The 22,344-nt window shown below is 52.3% G+C and overlaps 5 protein-coding genes across 5 annotated transcripts; 3 read left to right on the forward strand and 2 right to left on the reverse strand.

The window, feature by feature from the left end:
- Nucleotides 1-1,444: 1,444 nt before the first annotated feature.
- COCSUDRAFT_67493 (S-adenosyl-L-methionine-dependent methyltransferase) lies at nt 1,445-7,436 on the forward strand (the record flags this gene model as incomplete). The annotated part of the gene is made up of 8 exons (XM_005644610.1): nt 1,445-1,607; nt 1,736-1,896; nt 2,373-2,550; nt 2,991-3,109; nt 3,643-3,739; nt 4,879-5,021; nt 5,509-5,618; nt 6,649-7,436. The coding sequence occupies 8 exons, from the start codon at nt 1,445-1,447 to the stop codon at nt 6,737-6,739; spliced, it is 1,062 nt and encodes a 353-aa protein (XP_005644667.1). The 3' UTR covers nt 6,740-7,436.
- Nucleotides 7,437-7,505: 69 nt separating this feature from the next.
- On the reverse strand, nt 7,506-10,239 carry COCSUDRAFT_25399 (vacuolar ATP synthase subunit E). Its single transcript, XM_005644611.1, has 7 exons — nt 10,059-10,239; nt 9,890-9,976; nt 9,575-9,675; nt 9,251-9,407; nt 8,866-8,970; nt 8,483-8,577; nt 7,506-8,207 (listed from the first exon to the last, which is right to left on the reverse strand). Exons 1-7 carry the CDS (start codon nt 10,071-10,073, stop codon nt 8,069-8,071), a joined length of 699 nt encoding a protein of 232 aa, XP_005644668.1. The 5' UTR covers nt 10,074-10,239; the 3' UTR covers nt 7,506-8,068.
- Nucleotides 10,240-10,522: 283 nt separating this feature from the next.
- COCSUDRAFT_44093 (hypothetical protein) lies at nt 10,523-15,352 on the forward strand (the record flags this gene model as incomplete). Its single annotated transcript, XM_005644612.1, has 10 exons — nt 10,523-10,587; nt 10,716-10,788; nt 10,909-11,073; nt 11,540-11,716; nt 12,409-12,494; nt 12,867-13,022; nt 13,448-13,533; nt 13,793-13,911; nt 14,092-14,217; nt 14,774-15,352. 10 exons carry the CDS (start codon nt 10,523-10,525, stop codon nt 15,350-15,352), a joined length of 1,632 nt encoding a protein of 543 aa, XP_005644669.1.
- Nucleotides 15,353-16,341: 989 nt separating this feature from the next.
- COCSUDRAFT_67495 (hypothetical protein) lies at nt 16,342-19,519 on the reverse strand (the record flags this gene model as incomplete). The annotated part of the gene is made up of 6 exons (XM_005644613.1): nt 18,751-19,519; nt 18,290-18,486; nt 17,722-17,841; nt 17,249-17,371; nt 16,841-16,955; nt 16,342-16,538 (listed from the first exon to the last, which is right to left on the reverse strand). The coding sequence occupies exons 1-6, from the start codon at nt 19,409-19,411 to the stop codon at nt 16,342-16,344; spliced, it is 1,413 nt and encodes a 470-aa protein (XP_005644670.1). The 5' UTR covers nt 19,412-19,519.
- Nucleotides 19,520-19,810: 291 nt separating this feature from the next.
- On the forward strand, nt 19,811-22,227 carry COCSUDRAFT_57853 (hypothetical protein; the record flags this gene model as incomplete). The annotated part of the gene is made up of 5 exons (XM_005644614.1): nt 19,811-20,363; nt 20,506-20,625; nt 20,846-21,054; nt 21,384-21,554; nt 22,072-22,227. 5 exons carry the CDS (start codon nt 19,811-19,813, stop codon nt 22,225-22,227), a joined length of 1,209 nt encoding a protein of 402 aa, XP_005644671.1.
- Nucleotides 22,228-22,344: the final 117 nt, after the last annotated feature.

Consider the following 22,344-nt stretch of genomic DNA (forward strand, 5'->3'; position numbering starts at 1 on the left):
TAACGATCCAAAAGTCTGAAGATTGAGGTGCGGGAACATGCTGAAGTCCGGATTTTTTAGATGGAAGCTATCATAGGCATGAACGCTGAGCAAGGCGCCCCTGAGTGGACAAAAATTCAGGCTTGGATCCACAAGAAAGATGGGCATGCACCATTCCCCACTAGCAGAAGCATTGTCTCTGTATTGCTCGCGACTCCTTCAAGCTTTCAGGCAGGGGACTCTAAATCAACTGATTCAGAGTCCCCTGTTTCAGGCACTCCGCATAGCGAAGCCACGGCGGCATGTTACGGCAACTTACGGTGGAACCGGGTGCCCCGTACGGTACACAATTTACCTCGATCATTTCTGTTTGCATACATTTCATAAATGGCAGAGTGCGAGTGTCTCAGAGGTTCACCTGTGAAGCCAGTGGCGCCAGTGCTGCCAGTGACGCCTGTGGCTCTAGTGAATTTCAGCCTTCGAAGCCGGTGGCGCCCGTCTCCCCGGTGAAGCCGGTAGCGCCGGTGAAGCCTGTTGCTCCCGTCTCCCCAGGGGCTCCAGTGAAGCCACTTGCTCCGGTGTCTCCAGTGAACCCGGTAGCTCAGTGGATCCTGCAAGGCACAATCATGACATCAGCACTGACGCCTCATAACTCCCTCTTTCACAGGCATGCAAGCCTTGCATTCTGCAGGGTCTGGTGGAGCTCCTTGTTCTGAGCACTCAGCTTCTCAATACATATCTCAGAGGTTCACCCATTGCACTTTGCAATCATGCAGGGCCTGGTGACGTGAGGCAGGCTAACATCACGTGATGGATCCGGTCTGAGATGGTGCCTTGTCCAAGAATACGCTCCTTCTGCGTCTCATTCAAGTCCGATGATTATTCTGCCGATGAAGTTGCTTGCGACTTGCATATTTTGACATACGGTGACATCTCCGTATTCTGCTGTTTTGGTTTGCTCTTTTCTTGTATCGCATTTTGGACTGCCTCTTCAACGCTGAATGCACCGGAGACGGCTGCAAAATTAAAAATTTGCAAATTCGTCCCGAGGAGTACCATTGCTAAACTCGACAATTTGAGGTAGCACTTGTCCCTCTTCGCTTGTTGTAGCCCTTCAGAGGGGTTTTTATACGCCGAGCAACAATGGGAGCAGCTTGGCAGGAAGCCGAGCTTATGAGGTGCGTCCGTCACGGCATTGAGTTAAATATTTCTTCTTGTTATTGCGTGCCTTTGTGATTGTGGAGTTAGTTGAATGTGCAATGCTAGTTGGTTCAAGTGCTCTTGTCTGCATGATGCAGGGACTGGAGCAATCCACTACCTTGGCCGCTGTTCGCGTTCTGCGTTTGGCTCCTTAGCCTGCTCAAGCGGTTCAGGCAATGGATCCAGCCCCCGCCTTTGACGCTCTTCGACATCTGCATGGGTGCCTGGCAAGCACAGGTGCGGAGATAGCTGCTGTCACTGCACGATGCTGGACGGCACGACGGATGTCTCAGGCAGGATGGTGCATGGGAGGCAACAGGCATTTTTCATACCGACGCAGGTTCTGTACAGCGTGGCTGAGCTGGGTGTTGCGGATGAGCTCGGCATGAAGGGCCCCCGAACTGCACAGGAGCTCGCCATGTCCCTGGGTGAGCATTGCCTTCAATGGCTGGCATCACATCGTACGTGTGGCCTGTGTGTGCGTGTCCTTGAAGCGCTGCATCCTACGCATCTTCCTGCAATTCTTGATGAGCGATGACTTCTGTGATGGTCGCAGGTGTTGACGAGAAGCGGCTCTACAGAGTTTTGAGGAGCGCCGTTCAGATGGGAGTGTTTGCTGCGATCAAGCCAAAGGAGGCAGGCGGCGCTGTCGGGTGCAAGAATAACCGCCTGTCTGCCTGCCTCCGGGAATACCACCCCAACTGCCTGCGAGAAATGGTGAGGTCCTGTCTCCCGGCTGCTTCTGATGCTTGCCGCTCCTGCCGATGCGAGAAGCCGTGCAAGTGTTGCCGGGTGGAAATATCTGGATGACCCCACGTGGTGAAGTTGGTTGGACTTGGGTACTTTGTCTCTTACTCAACTTCCTTGAGGAGATGGGTACTCAGAGTCTCCTCTGCTTCAGCACGGGGGTAGTAGAGAAAGCTGAACTACTGTTATCAATTAGCATTGCTGAGTCTTCTCATGTATAATCCCATCAGGAAGGCTGGCAACAGAACTGCACATCACAAGACACTTCGTGACAGTTTCCTGGAAGAGAATGCTGTGACACCGCCATGTTTATGGGCAGAGAGAGCAGAATTGGGGGGGATTCTGAATGTTGCTGCATTCTGAAGTTTAGAGATGTGTGCTGGAGCTATACATACCCAGTAGGTTTGTTTACTGGGGGTGCTGAGCTTTGCTGTTTTTCTCTACAGATTCTGTATTTTACTGAGCACAGCAACCCGGCGTTTGATGAGCTGGCGTGGGCGGTTCGTACAAACGGCCACGCGTGGAAGAAAACTCATGATGGGCTCAGCCAGTTCGATTGGCTGCAGCTGCACCCGAAGGAGGAACAGCTATTCTGCAAAGCCATGCAGCAAGTTGACGGGCTCGGTGAGGGCCCCTCCGCCTGCAATGCTGTGTAGAGCTGTTCGAGTACTTTGCGCGCGCGAATAGTGTGCAAGTGATGTTGACAACGGTCCTTATGGAGGATGTACTCAAATCGCGGCAGTGGTAAGGGGGCAATTTTGGAGGAGATGGCCGTAACTGCGGGTACCATTCTCCTATGGCACTGCCATCTTGAAAATGTGGTCCATGGGATTCAGTACACGCCCTTTCTCTCCTCCCAAGACTAGAACCTGTCAAGGGTGACTGTGAAGACGGTCAAAAGTACAATTTGGCGCTGGGCAGCCCTCGCCATTTCTCCTAGCCCAGCCGGGCCATTGCGTCCCCTGAAAGAATGACAACTTCTGCCTCAGCATGGCGGCTACTGGCTAGGCTTGTGTCTGCTCTGTGCATTTGCAGGGCAACAGGAGTTCTCCGCATTGGTGCAGGGACGCATGCGATGGCTACGGATTACGGCTGGAACGGGCATTCGCGGATCGTGGACATTGGCGGCGCTTACGGATCCTTCATGGCGCACCTGCTCTCCGTAAACCGTAAGCCGCTGGGGGTCCTCTTCGACCAACCCCAGGCACGTCTCCAATGGCATTGCCTCCTCCTGGACACTCTGCTAGATGTGCATATTGCAGGCCATTTTACTGTTTTGGACCCTGTTGCTGGGCCTGCTGCCTCCTGTCCTGCTTTGCGCTCTGAGGCGAGTGCAGCCATAGAGCTGCTCGCAGCTCATTTTATCGGCGATAGGTGTGTGAGTGTGGAGCAGCTTTTTGCGGCGCTAGCATCGGAGTGTAGGCAGGATATTTGTATGTTTATTTGAATGTTATTTGAGGGTTATACTTATTTGTATATTTGAGGGTTATAAACCCTGATCCTGAAAACCCTAAGGGTGATGCAAAGATTGTAGACACGAGTGATAGCCCTGCCTAGCACACGGGCAGTAAGGGTGGATCAGCAGTGAAGCTACCGTCAGCAGCACTAAACTCTGGCAAGCATACATGCAAGCAAACAAAGCAGCTGGCAGACAAATGATGAATTGTGACTGGATTGGGGTGAATGATGATGAATCTAGCTAGCGTGGCTGCGCAGATAATCGAGAGGGCGAAGGAAATTTGGGCGGAGAACCCCGAGTGGTCCACCCTCACCCCCCGCATGGAATTTGTGGCAGGCGATTTTTTCAACGCAGGTGCGCGTTTAAGCTGCATTGAATACCGGACTCGGCCTAATACATAGTTGAAGAAACAATCAATCGTCTTCAAAGAAGGTGAGAATATCACTTTTAACTCCAAGAATAGTGAGGCTCTGAAGATTTTGAAGGCAGCTTTGGAAAGCTGTCAACGAGGGCATTCCATTGGAGCTGGCTGTATGAATCTTGCATTCTGGATTCAAAATACTGCCTTTTTTACGTGCATCCGACGAAGGTGCAATCTGTCTTGAATTAGGCCGATTTCGGTAGTAGAAGACCTGCTCCGGCAAATCCAGCCTCTAGAGTCTGCCTGTCTGCCTGCTAGCCAGTGTAAGGTTTTAAGTGATTTCCATATGGTGGGAGTGTTAATATAACACTGGATTCTTTTCTGTCGTCATTCTCCTGGTCCTTAGGCATTGCGGGCAGGAGGGAACACCCTCCTGCCAGACTGCAGGCCTGACGGTCACATGGTAGCGCTAAGGTTACAGCCCGCTGTATGTAGCCGCATAGGCTCATCGAGCCTTTCTCGCCACGTGTTGGCCGTTTTGGCATGCTCATTTGCATGATGTTAGTGCAAGGTGGCTGTGTGTGCCTCTGCACCAGCGCTTCTGCATGCATGGTAGCTGCGATGCACTGCATGGACTTTAATGTCTTCGGATTGTCCCCATGAGCTGCCCTTTGGCGTATGCCCGGCTGTGTCTGCACCAGCATGTGTGCATGAGTACATTGTAGGGCCCCTGACAAAGCTTTGTCAGGGGCCCTAAAGAGATTATCAGGCCAGCCCCTAAGTATGGCGTGGGCGATAGTAGCTGAAACAATGGGGCATCCCTGAAGTTCCCAAGGATTTTCAACAGGGAGATGCAGGCTTTCTCTGGATTCTGGCCTCTAAGTGGTTCAAACTGCCTGAAGATTCCAGGGTGCCCCTTAGTCACAGCCCTGTGGCTTCGGGACATTGTCCTGATGCCATTTTGCTCATCTCAAAATTACCCGGGGCTGCTCTGAAATCTTGCCCCAGCCCTGAACAATTCGGTTGATCCCTTGGGGGCTGTCAAACTGTACTACGTTGAGACAAGTGTGACGCATCATGAGATTGTGAAATTATTCGTAACATCTGACTCGCATGAGATGCATGCATGCAGAGACACTGCCCAAGGCTGCGGATGGCGATGTTTTTGTGATGCGCTTGATTTTGCACGACTGGGACGACAGCGATTGCGTCAGGATTCTGTCCAGCCTTTGCACAGCCATGGGCTCTGCCAAAGCCCGCCTGCTCATTGTCGAGGTGGGGATTTTTTCTTTTGTCTTCCGACAGGGCGTCTGCTTTGCTGCATCCCTGGCCGCAGCATGAGCCTGGTGTTTTTGAGGTCAGAAGGCCCCCAGAAATTGCCTAGCACAAATTTCCCGCACCGGGGGGGATGCGGGTTTTTAAAATGAGTACTACAGCAGTCAGGATGTTCCACTTGAGTCCGAGCGTGGAGGTGAAGGAAAGCATGGGGTCGAACATATGGGATCAGAGGCCAATGCTCGTATAAAGAGGTCTGCACTTCAGAGTCTGCAGGAGTTTTGCAGAAGGTCAATTGTATTGCAAAGAGGCGTGTGGTAGTTGCACCTGATCTGTGGAGCATCCATTATTATTTCAATTATTATTATTATTTCACGCTTGTGCCAGCCCTCTGGGCTAGGTGCGTTGCAACAAGCTCTCAATTTGAATCTTCTCCAGCCTTCTCTGTGGAGCATGCATGCTGAGAGGCAGCTGTGGGGCGTTGCAGACCACGCTTGGGGGGGGGGCGGAGTTTTTGGACCCGCTGTTCCGGCGAGCCTTGCTTGACTTGCACATGATGGTCGTGCACGACAGCGCTGAGCGGACTGTCCCAGAATGGTGCGCTGGCAGTTTTTCTTTCAGTGGCGTCCTGAAGCCGATGTGGCTCTTAACAAATAAACAGGGCATTTTTGAGGCGCCCATATTACCCTGAGGGTGTCCTTCTTTGAAGCCACCGATTGGCTTTAAAAATGCACTCACCAGCCTCGGAAGCCCAAAATCACCGGTTTCGGGAGAAATTTTATGAAATTTTCAGCTGTTAGCCACTTTTGGCTTCAAAAGTTTTAATGTGGCATATGTTGTAGCCACATTGGCTTCCACCTAGAATCCTTATAAGAAACACTGTGCGCTGGAATTGCCTCTCTCTCTCTCTCTCTCTCCCACTGCTTTATGATTACTAGCGCTGCTGCTTTGCTGTGCTGTGTTGTCAGGAGGCTGCAGCACAGGACAAACTATTTGCATGTTTCCTGATGCCGTAGTGTGCGGGCAATATTTTGCAACACCAAAGGGACAGCGGCTACGGTGCATGTTTCGCGGCTCTGCTGCTTTGCTGTGCTGTGCTGTGCTGACAGGGCAGACTCTGTTCATGTTTCCTGGTGCCATATCCCTTTTGCAGGACCAAAGAGACAGCGGCTACCGTGCATGTTTCGCGGTGCGGCCTTTATGTTGGCATTAATTTAGAGGAGAGAATGGACAGTAGGGGCCATGCAGAGCTCTTTAGCTGTCTTGCAATTGCACTAGGGCAGCATGCAATGACACGACACTTCAAGCTGGGATGTTGTCAGCTGCCCTGCCCAGTCATTTGAGGGCTCTCTTTCATGCCAGATCTTTGATGTACGGAAAGGTTTCTACAATGATTGTTAGCTCAAGGTTAAGGGAATACATATTTAGAGTAAGTAATTTAGGGTTTAGAGAAGGGGCCTTTTAAGTAATTATTTTTCCACGGGGAGTGCGATGGTAGATTTAGGGTTCGGGGTTCGATGAAGGGTCTAAGATCAATATTCATCAATTTTGATCAAAATCATTGTAACAATAATTTCTGTCTGCCAGGGAGGGATGACTAAAATGTTATATGATTGATACGCTGCAGGAAGGACATTCTGCAGAAGGCGAGCTTTTCTTTTGGTCGCCACATCCCTACTCGCAGCGTATTCTCGATAGTCGAGGCATTCCCGGCTTAAGGTCAAATCCAAATGGAGATTCAAATGGGCACTGCTGAGTTTGGGGCAGAATTGCTTTGCTGAGGAATCCAGCTGATGCTGACTCAGTGGGAATTTGAAAGACGAAGCTACATTGGCTCTTCCTGAAGTGTTTTGCAACTTGCAATTGCATGTGCGTTATTTTTCAGGGATTCCTTCAGGGCTGACTTGAAGTATGACACTGGTACTAAGCATGAACGCTCCTATAGCACTTTGGGCTTATATGGCACCAAAGTGCGCCAGAAGTGTTTTTTGAGCCATTTCAAAAACTAACGATGCTTTTTAGGCCCTATGGACATTGCAGATGATTCTAGCAATTTGGAGCAGATGCTGCGCAGCTAAGTCTTGTGACTTTGAGCACAAGGCATGGATGGCAGGTGCTTCAGAGGAGAGGTCCAACCTGATGATTAATCGATTGTTAGCTGGGGTTTGTTGTATTTATTTGGGTGTGGAATTTGCATGTATAAAATTGCCCGTCAAAAGCAGCAGTCAATCTTTACATAACACACTATGTGGGTGGAAAACGGGCCGTACTTAGTGTGGGGCAATACTTCGAGGGTATTACGGGGAGATGGTGCAAGTAACTCACAACCTCAGCACGTGCTTGAATTTCTGATATGAAAGCCATGTGGAACGCTTGCAGATGTTGGACGGAGTGCTGTAAACACACGCACACGCTAGTTGTGTTGTTGTTGTGTTGTTGCTCCAGCTGGCCACCACAAAAGCGATGGGTTCCATGCGGCGGTTTCAGCCAAGGATGTACCAGTCCTTACAGGTGCATTACCCCACTTTTGTAAGAAACGAAAAGAGGCACACTTGACCCTCGTCTGTGCCTGACCTGACCTCAAAAGGGCGAAATTGATAAGAAGGCAGACTCCTATACTAGCCGGTATCTGAAATGTGGCACGCCCCATATGTCACTAAAATGCATAGCCTTTTGTTGTGACCATCAGATACTGCATACTGCTTGGATTCATTGGACAAATGCATGGCCACCAAGTACTATCACTGCGCAGTGCATTGAGCACTGCATGCATTGAGCCCTACAATTGGTGATTGTCCATTACTGCCGGCCGCTTGGCGCATTGCAAGACACCCAGCTTTGACTTATTCTCCACCCCAGGACTTGCATGCAACAGATACACCTCTGGCGCATGCAGCAGAGTTTGCAGCTGGGACCCGATTTGCCTGCCAAGTGACTGGACACTGTTAAAGCCACAGTCACTGGGCCGCCTAAGTGACAGGCTCCAATCCTTCAACTAGGTCAGATCCAGAATTGAATTTGAAGAATGTCCCATGAAGGGCGGAGGCTCAAGCGCGCTGGACGGCTCCGAAGAGGGTGGTGCGGATGTCTGGCAGTGTCTGGGTGTAGGCGATGCGCAGCCGCTCGTCCAGAGTGTTGGAGCAGACGATCAGGCCGTTTGAGGAAGACACCACCACTCCACCCGTGCTGCACGCAGCGCAACGCAGGTCAATGGAGAATCTCACAGAGATAAATATATATGTCCATAAGGGGGAACACGCGGCATCATGCTCTCAAGTACCTGTCTGCGCACCACAATTACAGAACTCAGGCCAGTTTCCAAACTGGCCTGAAGAATATGACTTGGAGAAGTCAAAGCACAGGGGCACAAATTCTGCATCCTCGTGCATGCATAGTCATACTGCAGGTGTTGGCATGCTGGGGTTGACATGTGCACAGGAGAGTGGCAAAGGATGACTCACCATGACTCGCTGTCCTCGTCATCGCTGTCCTTGGGCGCGGGCGGCAGGAACTTCTTCTCATCCACGCTGATCTCTGGAGCAGGCTTGCCATACACCTGGCAGCCAGCGCAAGGAATATCCCTTCAGCACAGCAGTTCTATCCCTCCCTTGCCAAAGCCTGCAAATCGATCTTTGACAATATTTGAGCATCGTCATGTCCTCATCTCCTTCCCCGTACGTGCTCTGTATGGGTGCCAGACTGACAGGAGTCACAGAAGGAACGCATCAGAGCTCAGTGCTCATAAGGCTGTTGGCTTGGGCACAAACATGCAAAGGAACAGAAATTTCTAATTATGCCCTGAGGAGTATCTGCCATGAGGAGTAGATGTTCAGAAGGGGCGCACCTCGGTGAATTTACTCTTGGCGGGCTCCAGGACTTCTTTGATGAGAGAGAGGTCCTCCTTGCGCACCTTGAGCACTGCCTTGGGCTCTTGCAGCTTGAATAGCGCCTGTGCAGCAACCAACATCTCTCAACGCCGTTATAAACAGAATAGTCAATTTCAGCCCGTCATCACTCAAAGATTGGATGGAGTCATGATGATGGGATGTCACTAAAGACACACACCATGACAAACACATAAGTGGGCGACGCATCAAGAATAAAACCTTTAATGCTGAATGGGAATTTATATTGTCATCTAACCCTTCGTAAGGAGACGACCTCTACGTGGTACTACATTTGTCAGCATGCATAGCAGGTGCGTGCTGAAGGCAAGCCTGGAAAGATACCTGGACAGTGAGATCTGTGAGCAGCGACTTGTACTGCTTCTTGTTGCTGGAGATGGTGAGGAGCTGCTTGTGGGCGTCCTTGACCAGGCTGTGTACAGAGCCCTCCTTTGCCTGGAGCACCTTGATCCTCGACTCGTTCAGCTGCTTTGAGAACTCGCTGCACGACAAATAAAGCCTTGCTAATGATTCATGAGCCGCTAAGCACCATATTCACAACAAATTCTGCACAGGTTTAGCATCTACACAGAGCAGCGTGTCTTGTATGCTGCACATAGGGCAGAGATTCCAGTGCATGCGAGGTCCAGTAAGAATAATGCCGCTCACATCTTCTTCTTCACTTCGATCTGCCCCTCTCTCCTCTCATATTCCTTTCTGATCTTTGCCTTCTCGGATTCCAGCAGCTGCAGCTTCTGGATGTTGAAGTCCTGATCAGCAACAGTGCAGCTAGTGTCAGGTAAGTAAAAATGCACCTAGCTATTTTCATTTCCAAGGCATCAAAATGCACTGGAAAGACTAGTCAAACGAGGAGGAAAGGCGCTAGCTTCATAAGCCTGGGGATCCAAGTTTGACCCTAAAGAGCTCAGCACGAATACTAGCAAACACCACAGCAGCAGAGAAGTATAAATAGTGGATTTGCACCTCCTCCGCTGACACTGAGATCTCGTTTGCCTTCTCCTCGGCTTCCTGCTTAATGAAGCTGACCATTTGGTCTATTTGACGTTCCACCTGCAAGCAAGTATCAAGTCAACGAGGGCCCCTTCCTGATGACAACATATTGATGTTTATGAGAGAAACATTCCATTCATACCTCCATCTCGTTCATGGCTGCCCTGGAACCGCTGACGGTGCTCTGAAACCTAATCAACCAAGCTGAACTTCTTCAGATACACCGCCTCCGGGCCGCCTTCTAGACAGAAAGATGCGAGGATCTTCGCAGACTTTAATGAATAGGATTGCAGGATTGCATGCCAGATCTCGATGAACTGATCTGAGCTTGACTGATGGATTGCTTTTAGGGCTCTTTCTCTCTCACACATTGGCAGGCGACAATCTTCAGAATCCCATGCACCCCAAGAATTCCCCATTCGCTCCATTTCTAAGGGTGGCTGCCTTTGAATAAGGAAGCACTGTACGATAAGGGGAATGCATTCCTAGATGATGCACATGACATCGGAGGCAGGTGAAGGCTACGACAAAGGCAGATGCTCCTAGGCATGGCTTGCAATGTCTCTATCTTTCCGCAGGAAAACGTGGTCATAAGTGAATTCATTGATGGAGGTTGCATCGCTGGACGATGAGGGGGCAAGCGTTGCAGTCCATTACAAGGCACTTCCCAAGTAAGTCCTGTATAGTAGATGTGAACATCCTAAACACAATGAAATCTAACACACTGCTAATAGATCCAATATATAACACTCACTCGCATATGTTTCGATAGTACAGTAATATTATACTACTGGCTCAGGGACAGCAAGCTATACCTGGAAAAGGTGCTCCAGGACTGGCTGGCATGGCACCGACGCTCCTACCCAGTTGAGGTAGGTGCAACGCGTCTTATGGTCACAACGCGTCTTATTTTCATGGACCTGCCATCATGCCCACGTTCGCTGTCATACATTTTAGCCTTGTGGCAAGTGCGGTGCTGTGTGGGAGTGCAGGTTGCCTTGACAACCAGCATTCCTGTGGTGTCCGGGGCGCTTGAGTTCACACCATCCGTGTTACCCAGTGAGATTGTCGCCGGCCCCTTGGCATGGGTTGACAAGCCGAGCCGCAGCACATCCCCCCAGCATCCCAAGCGAGGCTTCAACCTCTCCTATGAGATGGTACGCCCAGCTGTGCAATGCTGCACCCACTCAGACCACTTTCTTTCACTTTTTTGAGGCACCTCCAAGCCTTCAACCTCCAACCGCCAACAAAGGTTGCAGCAACCTTCCGCTGCCTCAATCAAGGCATAGGATCTAGTTTGGCGTGCAGCATATCTCGTCTTTGCATCCTGCCTTTCCTACCTTGTGCTCATCACATGTAGCAGGTCCAGCTGGCACATTAGGGTCCAGTGGATTGCATTTCTATCATTTGCGAGCTGAAGCAAATGCATGGTCCGGGCTGGCGGGGGCCGGTACAAGTACTGAGCACCGCGCCCACGGATGAATGGGCCTTGCTTGGATCTGGCGAATCCAACAAGGGGTGGGATAAGGGGAGCCTTCAAGGGCTGGTTGTCTGCGGACGCACCTTGCCTCTTGGCAGGATAATCATGCAAAATAACATCATACTATAAGTCCTGGCCTGCAGGTCGGAGATGTGCCCAAGTACGACTGCAGCTCGGAGCGGCCGCTGGACGCTCAGGACGCGGAGAGGAGAGCAGCCGAGCGCATTGATAGCAGCGGCCCGACAAAATACGTGGCTGCCGCGCCCCGGCGCTCCCGGCCGCGTTGCTTCAATTGCGGCTCATACTACCACGCCCTCAGAGTGCGCAGCCGTGCATAAATCAATAGGAGTGAAATTAACAACTATTGAGATGCAGAGTTCCACACTAGATGTCCTAGAGACCATCTGGTTCCTAAAGGCCGGAGTATCACAAATATGCCTCACATGTCCATCAAAAAACCCGGGGCAGCTGCAAGGCTCCTATTGCCACGCCCTCAAAGATTGCGCAAGTGCGCGGATTGATATGCCTCTGATTGCCATCGCGCATGCACACCCAAGACTATCGAATGGCCTGAACCGGTGCAAGAGAGAAGAAGGGGACCTTGCCACCATAGTGCAGCCACAAATGGTCCCTAGGTTTGCAAATGAGATACCCTGATTATTGTCCAAATTCAACTTTGTAGATGGTTTCATCAGCCCAGCGGCGGGCCAGGAGTGCTGAGCAGAAGCTCGTCACAGCTGCTCAGGTCCAGATCATCGGTTGCAAGCTAGATTGGATGAATCCTGTCGTGTTACTTATGAAGGACTTCTGGAGTGGACAGAGGAACTACAGTGGTCCGCACATAGACACTTTCTGGTCTTTTATCTTCATCTTTCTGTGAATTCCCAGCCCGTGTCTTTGCAGCTCGGTTTATGTTCGGGCAGGCCATAACACGATGGGGCCCAACTCCTCAGGTGCTCCTCTAGATTGGGCGGACTAACCACTAGGAGCGAAAGCTGATGTGGGCGTGTAGGATTGCCTGCTGAGCAAGGATGCAGACGCCATCAGCAGGGCTCGCAGCGAGCACCAGGGAAACAGAGGCACCTCTGTTAGCGGAAGGTACGCCATTAACATCATCTGCATGCAACCAATGACGCCACTGCATGCTCCTTGAGCACACCGTTATTGCCACCGCGCTTTTTGCATGGCACGCATCAATACAGAGGAGTGGATCTGTGTTTGCGCGGCACCCTCAAATCGTTGACCTTCGCAAGAATTCTTCTGAATTCTTTTTCCTACTTTTCTCCTACATTTGCTATGTGCCCACGGTGGGTCAGGTCTTGCTTGGATCTGGCGAGTCCAATAAGCGGTAGGGCATGTGGCAGCCACCAGGCAGCTTGTCTGCAGACACACATTGCCTTCTGGCAGAAACAATGTGCAATGTTGACCTGTGCTACCCAACCTGATCATGACGTGGCAAGTGCATGCCAGGTACTTTCTGGAGGCGAGTGCTGCGGGCGCTGAATTCAGCGACCTGCAGCCGGGAGTGTTGTCCGAGGAGCTGCGGGCAGCCATGGGACTGAAGCCGGAGGACCCCCCGCCCTGGCTCTTTCGCATGCGCCAGATGGGGTACCCCCCAGGCTACAGGTCAGCACACCCTTAGTAAGTTATGTATTCCTGTGGACATTCAGGCCGCAGATGGACCTCTAAGCGGGGCAATGCAATTGCATGACATGCACGACACGGGTGCTTGAAGACAGCCCTCGCTCTGTCTTGTGGTACCTTATGCAGATTCACCAGTGTGTGAGTCTGAGGATGTTTCGCCCAAAGTATTTACTTGGAAACAGCCCAAGTCATCTGGAATATGCAGCCACATGGGGAGAATGGAGCTGCGCACGTGATTGCGAGGTCGGTGTGAAGAGAGAAGCATTGTATCAATCTTGACTAGCTTCCCAGGAGTTGGGAGCATCCAACCCCAGTCTGAAAAAGGGTTTTAGCGTCAAACCTGAACATCGCAGGCAGATCTAGTGCGTTGCATGTGCAGCATTTGACTTGTGGTTGGTAAATTGAAGGAGGTGGAGCAATGAGGAGTCTGATGACGAGGTCGTCATCATAGGGGACGATGGGACTGAGCAGGATGCCCTCCCTATTGCATCTGGTGGGCTCTCCTGATTTCTCTTCTGCTTCAACCAAACCTTCACAAAATCGTTACCTAGGCAGACAAACATCCGTTGCTGTATCACAGGCTGACTGTTCTGCGTCACTTCCTTGACTGCAATTTCATGCTTAGGAAACCTTATGGAGTGCCTACTGTGACAGGGACTGGAATGCAACAGACGGCACACTCAAGGCAACATAACAGGTCAATTCTGGCATGCAAGTTTGGACTGCTGACTAGTAGAAGTGTGCATTTGCAGTGAGTCACAATGGCGACAGCAGCACCAGCGAGACGGAGGAGCTTGTGGCCTTCCCTGGGCTGAATGCACCCATACCGGCAACCGCCAACCCTGCAGTCTGGTTTGGACAGCCAGCTGAGGTGGGTTCAGTTTCCCTTGGCAATCTTGACGGCCTACTGCTGCTGTACACTCAGCATATGCCCAAGTGTGGAATGGTTATGGTGCAACCCGTCTTTTTGAAGCTGCAAAGCAAGAAAACGAGCCGTGCTAACAATGCCTTTGGGCTACCGTGTGTGAGAAATGCTGGCATGAGCATGCAGCCGCTAGTGAATGGAATGATACCTGAGGAGAGGGGCTTCAAGCGAAGCCGCTCTGGCGGCAGCGGGGGTGGCGAGTCGGTAGAGCACGCCGCGAAACGGGCGCGCTTCTGGGAGGCCAATCCCCTGGTACAATTTCTGACATTGCATAAAGTGATTATGCGTATGCCTCTCTCTTAATGGCCCCGTCTGGCGGGGTCCGGTGTAAATTCTGCGCCCACGCTTTATTTGGGTCTTGCTTGAATTTGGCGCGTAGGGGTGGGATTTTGGCAGCGTGTAAACGCAGCTTGTCTGTGGATGCACCAGCCCCTTGGCAAAAGAAGTGTGACATAATAATTTAAGATAATTCTTGGATGATTCCCAGATGCCAATGACGCCCAAGCTGCTCTGCAACGCCTGCAGGCTCTGGCACAGCCGGCACAGGTACTACAGTACCCCTGAATGGTGTCCTTTTGGATGGCAGCAATAGCTTCAAAGCCTGGAAGTTGAAAGACACAGCGGTGTTCCCTTTGTGGGCAGCCATTGCTCTGATGTGTCGCTGTATTTTGGACACGGGACGACAGCTAGACCTTCAGAGAACAGGTGTACACCTTGTACCTAGCACGCTTGGGACTACATTTACCAGATGCGCGCTGTGACGCCTTGGCAGGACAGTGCATGCTAACTTGTGGAGTTTGCATTGCAGGGCATGCAGTACGCAGCCAGCACACCGCTGCAGCAAGTGTCATATACAGCATATGGCCTGCCCTCTTACGCCCCCTACACACCAATGTACCCCCACCCACCTGCTGCGAACCACCCTTACACGCAGCAGCCGCCGGCTCAGTCAAGCCAGCAGTGGGCGCCCGCAAATCCGCAGCCGTTGCAATCGCAGCCGCCTCTGCATGGAGTGTATTCTCTCACTGCGCCTCCTCCAATGCACCCCACATTCGCCCCGCTGCCGGCCGCCCCGCAGGCAACGCCCCAGAACGGCGCGCCGGCCCAAGGAAGCTTCCAGCAGCTGCCGGGCGGCTTCCAGGGCGGCTTCCCGGCGGCTGCTCCCGGCGCCTACCTTGGCGGTCCCGCACAGACGGCATATGCATACGCATATTCTGCTGCGCCCACACAGCCATACCCATACCAGCACCAGTACAACACCCCTGTGCCTCAGCAGCAGCTGCAGCAGCCGCAGCAGCAGCAGGGATATGACAACTTGCAATGGGCAGTGCACAGCATGCAGTTTCAGTCACTCGTAGAAAAGCCGCCGCCGCCCCCTCCGGGATGACCAATCCAGTGATCAATCCCAGTGCTTTATGAGGTTGAGTGGAGTTGCAATATTTTGTTTTGTTTTGCGTATGATTTACTCCAGAGTGTGCTTGATTCCTTGCACACAAGCCAGTGCAATTTTGTTCCCATTGACTTGATATGCTGGTACCAGAGAGGTTGAAACGTGTACAAAGACGATTGTTGTGAGGATCTTCTGCCATTTGTTGCCGTGAACGCGGAGGAGTATGCAGAGACATATTCATCACCTGGAAATATGTCCCTTTTATAAAGAAGTGGGAACGTGATGACAGGCATTGTGCTGATGCTTAGGAAAATGATTTCTTTTGGTTGCGCATGCATATTCAGATATGTTTGCTTGACACTCAGCACACGTAGGCCTTAATATGCTACGTTTGGATTGTAGACGATGCACCCCAAAGTTCTCGATGAGAATTGTTATGCAGAACATTTACAATCTGCCAATCGGCCGACTGGATCAGGAATGGCGCGTGTATGCTTTCAAACACCCTCTTGAGACTGAAACGATCATGTGACACAGCAAACTGCTGACAACGTCCACTGCTGATATCCAGATCAAGTTGCCACGCGCTCTCTTTAAAGCATTCTCACGAACTCTCTTTTGGGCCTCATGATCAGAATTGCTAGCACAATTGTGCAGCATGGTTCTCGTGCAAACTTTCACGCACGCCACAGAAAGCCATTCAACCAAGCATTGGAGGAACAGTTCCAGAAACACAGAATTTTCTCTGTCAGCTCTACCATGCACTGACAGAGCTCATCAGGATACAAAGCTGAGACAGGCGTAAGCAGGTCTGTGGCCTTATGCCTACATTCGATGCTCCCTGATCACAGGATCAATGAGATAAGTAATAGGGAAAGGTAATAGCACAATGCCCTGTGGCAATGCTAGAGAGCCCTTGGACATTATGGTGCAAAACTGGGTACAAGAAGAAAAGACTAGACCTGAGGCTTCAATCCAGAAGCAATTCAAGTCATTACTTCCATCTTTTTCTCTTGCAGTCCTGGCCCAGCCTTGGCACCATCTCTGCCATCCTGGAAGGTTCCTGTTCTGGCTGTGCCATTATTGCTCTGCTGGGATTTCCCGGGCTGCTGGGCTGCGCCGTCTGAGTTGGATGGTGAGTCATCCTCGTCATCCTCTGAGTCATCCCCCAGCAAGTCCTCAGCTGCACAGCGCACATTACCACTCTCAAAGTGAGTTCAAAGATACATTTGACAAATCTCGCATCGTGGGAACAATGTCAGTAACTTTTGCGCAGCAACCGTATTGTCCGACGAACCATATCTTCATGTAATCTGACTAAAACCAGCTGCCAGGTCAAGCTACAGAATGACGAAATCCAAGGCTGCCTGAGCTAAGTGGGTCGGCTCATCAGACGAGGTCAACTCAGAAGTCGAGCACTCTGTAACTTAACCCATGCAGTGAGTGTGAGCACGGATTCGGGAACCAACGAATGAGATGACTCACCGCCCATAAGCGATTCCACAAGCTCCAGCGCTTCGCGGAACGAGTTTGTGCTCTCTACTAGGTGCCGCTGTAGCAGCTGATTCGCTGCCTCCAGCTCTGCTGCCTTCCTCCGCTCCTGCATCGCACATCCCAGCACATAATTCTCCAGATTCCCCGGCATCACAATCTGTAATGCTGCTCAAACCTTCACCATTCTGCTGGTGTCTGCCTCTTCCCCAGATGTCAAAAAGGAACTGCACGCCAGCATGCCTTCCTGTCTCCCACCACAGTGATCTATCCTTCCTAAACCTGGATATGCAAATAAAAACCACCCCAGACGGTGCAGGTGCGGAGCTACTGGACATGACCAAATAGTCGCAAACGTATTCACAAAGAATTTGTGAAAGAAAATTTCGAAAAGTGTTGCACCACCGCCTGCTGCGCTTTGGAGCGTGCCAGCTCAGCGCGCGCTACCCTAAGCTCCAGCCGCGACTGCTGCGCGTCCTCCGTCGCCACCGCCAGTTCCATGCGCGCCCGCCTCAGATCATTCCTCTGCAAGACAAAAAGAAAGTCGCTTTGATTAGACCATTCCTCTGCGAAATGAAGAGGAAGCCGAATTCGTTGGACCATTCCTCTGCAGAATAAAGAGGAAGTCACCGACCAGCATCATCCCTTGCACAAGAGCTAGTATATGAAATAAGACGATTGCATGTAAGCATGCTTGGAACGCATGGCTTGCAGAACTCTGCTACAATGCAGCAGGTGTAGACCAATGTACCGATGTTGCAGGCTTGCTTCTCGGCAACAAAGCCACAACGTTTCTCGGGGGTGCTGGGGTGTTGTTTAGTGCTGTTCCAAGGGATTTTGAGGGCAGTGAAAGAGAGCCAAGGTAAAATATGCACCTGGGTGGTGACGAGCGCCTCCATTTCATTGGCCCAGTCCAGCAGCGCTCGCTCCCGCGTCACAGAGGCCCCCCGTGACACCACCGCTGCCCCCGGCTGGCCCTCCCAGTTGTCAATCACCTGCACGCATCCGCTCAACTCTCTCTTTCCGAAAGAGTCTTCTCCAGGACAGGATTTATCAGGCTTGCGCAGCTCTGGTCTTCTCCAGGACAGGGATTTCCCAGGCTTGCATTGCTCTGGCAATATGCACACAGGGATGACTTCTGCATGCTGCAAGCGAATGCTTTACAAGCAGTGTTGCGCTGCCCGTGCAACACGCAGACAAATATGCAAGCCACGGGCTGCAAATGACTCCTTCCAAGTGAGTGCAACAAGTCTGATGCCAGCATCTGCACCCCTTCAATGATGGTGACAATGCAGCTGTAGGATATGAGCCACTGAGGGCCTTGCAAGTCCTGCAGCGGCAACGACACCATCGTTGAACTAAAGCAGATGCCATTTGGCTGTCGCAGAAATTGAGCCATTTGAGCGAATGCCTGAATTCGAATTCGAAGTCTGAAATCCTCACCTCCACAGACTCCTCGCCGGCCTTGATGGCGAGCACCGAGTTGTTGCCTCGCTGCCAGCTCAGCGCGTGGCCAGAATAGGAGTCCAGCAGCACGTACTTGTATTCGTAAACGGTCCCCCCGGGCAGCTCCACCGTGGCCCTCCAGTTGTCCCCCTCTGTCCAGCGCAGATCTGGCCCCTCCCTCAACTGCCACGACCCTGTAAATTAACCTCACATGTCAGAAAGATGCGCGTGCATAGTACTGTGATTTGAAAGCATACGAAAGGAGAGCTGCGTATTACTATGGGAGTTATATTATATAATATAGGAGAGCTGCATGCACCCACTCAGGGCAGTGACATGACAGAACGCAGTGACAAGATCGATTCATATGTCATCAGCTCTGTATGCTTGTTATTCATGTCCTAATCTTTCGCGCCCCTAAGGCAGGAGCAGTGGTGCAAATATGGTACGTAGCATACCTAGATTTTCATGTGATCCCACAAGCCGGATCTGCTGGCCGTAGCTTGTGTGGTACTGCAGACAGAAGTGGACCAGGGTAGGCCTCTTGCTGGAGGTGCTCCATGCAACAGAGGTACCAGGCTCTCTTTGGTTTCTCTCAACGCTACTTTCCTGCTGGGGTGCTGCTGGGACCCTCTGCTGATCGCTGCTGGGCCGTTGAGGCACCTGCTGCTGAGAGGGATGCTGAGGCTTTGCCTGCCTGGAGTCCATTGGACGCTGAGGTCCCGGCCTCTGCCGCTGCAGGGGAGGCCTGGGAGCGCTGTACGACCTTCGTCTGGCCCCTGGCTCACCGACTGAACCCCCTGAAGAACCTTCTGCTTGGCTTCTGCACGGCGCAATGCTTCTGTAGCTGCCCGTCCGCTGCACGAAGGGAGGCCGCTGCCTCTCTGCAGCCTGATCAAGTCTTCTTGACCCCATATGTTCCTTCGCTGCCAGCATTCCGCAAGACAACGACGGTAGATTCCTATGCCGAGCTAGCCCAAGCTGTCGTTTACCCAAGACAAGAGTGCGGCATCCGCGCCCTTCCCCGCGCGATCTTGCGCTGTTAGAAGGCTGTGTCGATGATCTGACGCCGGTATCATGCTGGCAAGGGAGTCTGCCAATGTCGCAAAAACCTGACATTGCACCAAGCGTTCGCCTCCTGGCACGCGCTAAACCACTGTTCCGCTTTGCAGGGAAGACATCACTGTGATTTAGGGGCACAGGAAACTGTCATAATTACAATTGGAGGCCTGAATGATTACAATTGGATGCCCAGATGTTGGGGCATATTTTGCCTTCCAGCATGTGGGCAGGAACGCCGTGATAGAACCGAGAAGCACCTCTGTCACGAGGCGTGCCGAAAGATATGTGCAGCTCAAGAAATATCTTTAAAAATGCGTCATTCCGGGTGCATCGCATCCTGCTGTCTTTCGGGCCTGCTTTGCAGAAGCATCCCGAGATCAGTGTGCAGAAAGGGGAAGACCTTGGGCTCCAGCCCCCTCTGACGAAGGAACAGTCAGCAGAGAGCCAGCACCTGCGATGGGCACGCACGAGGTGTCCACTGAGCAGCCGCGGCCTTCCTTGCAGAGGCCCAGCAGCGGTCCTTACGGCTGCTGGAACCAGCAAGGAGGTTTCCTGCAGCTGCCAGGCCTTCATGAGCTGACCCCTCTCAATTCCCACCTGATCTCGCCTGTGCTGGCTCAAGCGTTTGGCCTGCCCCCATCGAACAACGATGGTCGAGCGCCTGCAGCAGGCGCCTTCAATGACCAGAACAACCAGGCGCAGCAACAGCACCCAGGTCAACCCAATTCTGGGCAGTTCCAGCCGATGCAGCAGCAGGCCGCTCAGCCACAGTCAGTGCCCTTTCAGGACATGTCGAGGCTGATGCAAACTGCAGGATATGACGCTGCTCAGAATAGGCAGTCATACGGGCAGCAGTATCCCTCCTCAGGCCAAGGCTACCCTCCAGGCATGGGGATGCAGCAGAACGGTGGAGCCAATGCGGGCTACCCAAGCTTTCAGCATGCCAACCTGTATGGCTTCAACCCTGCCACGACCATGGCCAACCCGTATAACCTCAGTCAATACCAAGGTGTGCTGGCCTGCCAAGCTTGCACCTTTGCTTTATGGCCCCAGTGCAACACAACGTATACGACTGCCTTCATGCGGTGCCTCCCTGCTTGGATCCTGTAGCTTGTCTATCACGCTGGAGAAACCTGTTTCTTGTGCAGCAGGCTTTGGACAGCAGCAGCAGCAGCAGCAGACGGCACAGCCTGGGTGGGGGGATCCCCAAGGGATGGGAGCAACCTCCTCGAAGAGGAACCAGCAGGAGGGGCCCAAAGCCACCTCCACTGGTGAGAGCGCTTGCTTGTAGAAGCCCTTGACTCTGGTTTTCCAGTCTTCAGTTTCTTTCACAGAGTCTCTTGGATGACAACCCTGAGGAGGAACTCATCATACACGGTGGAGTAAAAGTCTGCACTGACTGCAGCGTTCGAAAGGGAGATTGAGTCACCGGTGACTGTTTGCTGACTCATAATTGACTGATGACTAATCAGTGAGTAATATCTGTCTCAGGGGAAGATGACGCGGATGAGAATCAGGCGCGCGCGCTGAAGCGGCCGCGGCTGGTGTGGACGGCGAAGCTGCACCAGTGCTTTGTCCAGGCCGTGGAGCAGCTGGGCCTCAAGAACGCCGTGCCCAAGACCATCATGCAGGCGTGCTTCCCCACCTCTGCCACCCGCCTGCACCCACTGTCATGCCCTTTGCAGTCTGTGCTGGCACCTGTATCTCAGTGTGTTAAGATTTGAGTGTGACACCAGAGTGGGCGCAACTCTTTGGCTGCTATCTGTGGCTGCTCACAATTGACTTGATACGCTCAGTGGTCTGAAGCGATTGAATAGAGGCCAAGGCTTTGGTTTGACATCATCTGAGGCTCGAGGCACATAAAGGAAGCAGCAGTGGAGCCGTGTGCTGAATGCCCTGCTTGCATGCCGACTCTGATGCCTAGCGCGATGCATGAAGCATCTGTCATGGAAGGCGGGCATGCTCCGAGCAGGTGATTCCAGTATTTTGACATGGCAAAAAAAAAGTGAAAAGAAAATGGTCTGCGCAGCTGATGCACGTGGATGGGCTGACGCGCGAGAACGTGGCGAGCCACTTGCAGAAGTACCGGCTGCAGCTGAAGAAGGAGAACAAGCTGGACGACGAGGGCAACCTCATCTCCGGCGCCGGCCGCGACAGCGGCGAGCCCGCCTCCTCCTTCAGCCACGACGAGGAGCCAGGGGTGCGTTGTAGTCCTATCCTGCCAAGAATTTCCAGAAATTGTTGGAACGCTTGCCATAGCCAAGGTTGCGCCCAAAGTCCTGTATTCTCTAGGGTGCTACATGAAGGTGCCTGGAAGGATGGTAGGAGCGAACTACTGACCCCCCTGTGGTGCGCGTCGAGAAGATTGTTGCCTGTTAGGAGCAAGAAGGTCCACCCAGGGCTTGTGCAATGCGTGATATCATAATGCGCTTTGTGCTGGAGAGCGTGAAACAGCGACAACCATATGCCCACTGTGCGCTAAGGCCATCAAGCTCCTGCCGGACCAAGCTTTCCTTTCCAAGACGCTGCACTGTTGTATGGCATACCCGGCCTTCGTGCCACCAGATTTAGAAATGCTAGATCTAAGCTACATGCTGTTGGCCATGGGCACTATTTTGTGGGAAATCAGCAGAGGAATCAGTGAGAGTGCAGATGCTGCTGTACGAATAACAGAGTCACGGCAGGCAGTGAGCTCCTTGTGCATGCAATCCGCGCAGACCGGCAAGGCGTCAACGGGGGCACAGGGGGCCGTTAAGGACATGGAAACCGCTGCTGGCAATGACATGCACATCGTACCTCAGCTGCAGCTGCATTCTGGCAGCAGGGATAAAGCTGCTGAGCTGCACACACCACGCGGCTCCTCGCCAGGATGACTAACCTTCTGTCATCCCTTCAAGTGGGCAATTCACCAACGATGCATTCTCTGCACAAGGACGCAGACAGGCTTTCCTCTTGAGCTGAGACGTATGCGCCGAGTGATTGTCTGTCAA

Source organism: Coccomyxa subellipsoidea, assembly GCF_000258705.1.
Source record: "Coccomyxa subellipsoidea C-169, whole genome shotgun sequence".
Classification (NCBI taxonomy): domain Eukaryota; kingdom Viridiplantae; phylum Chlorophyta; class Trebouxiophyceae; family Coccomyxaceae; genus Coccomyxa; species Coccomyxa subellipsoidea.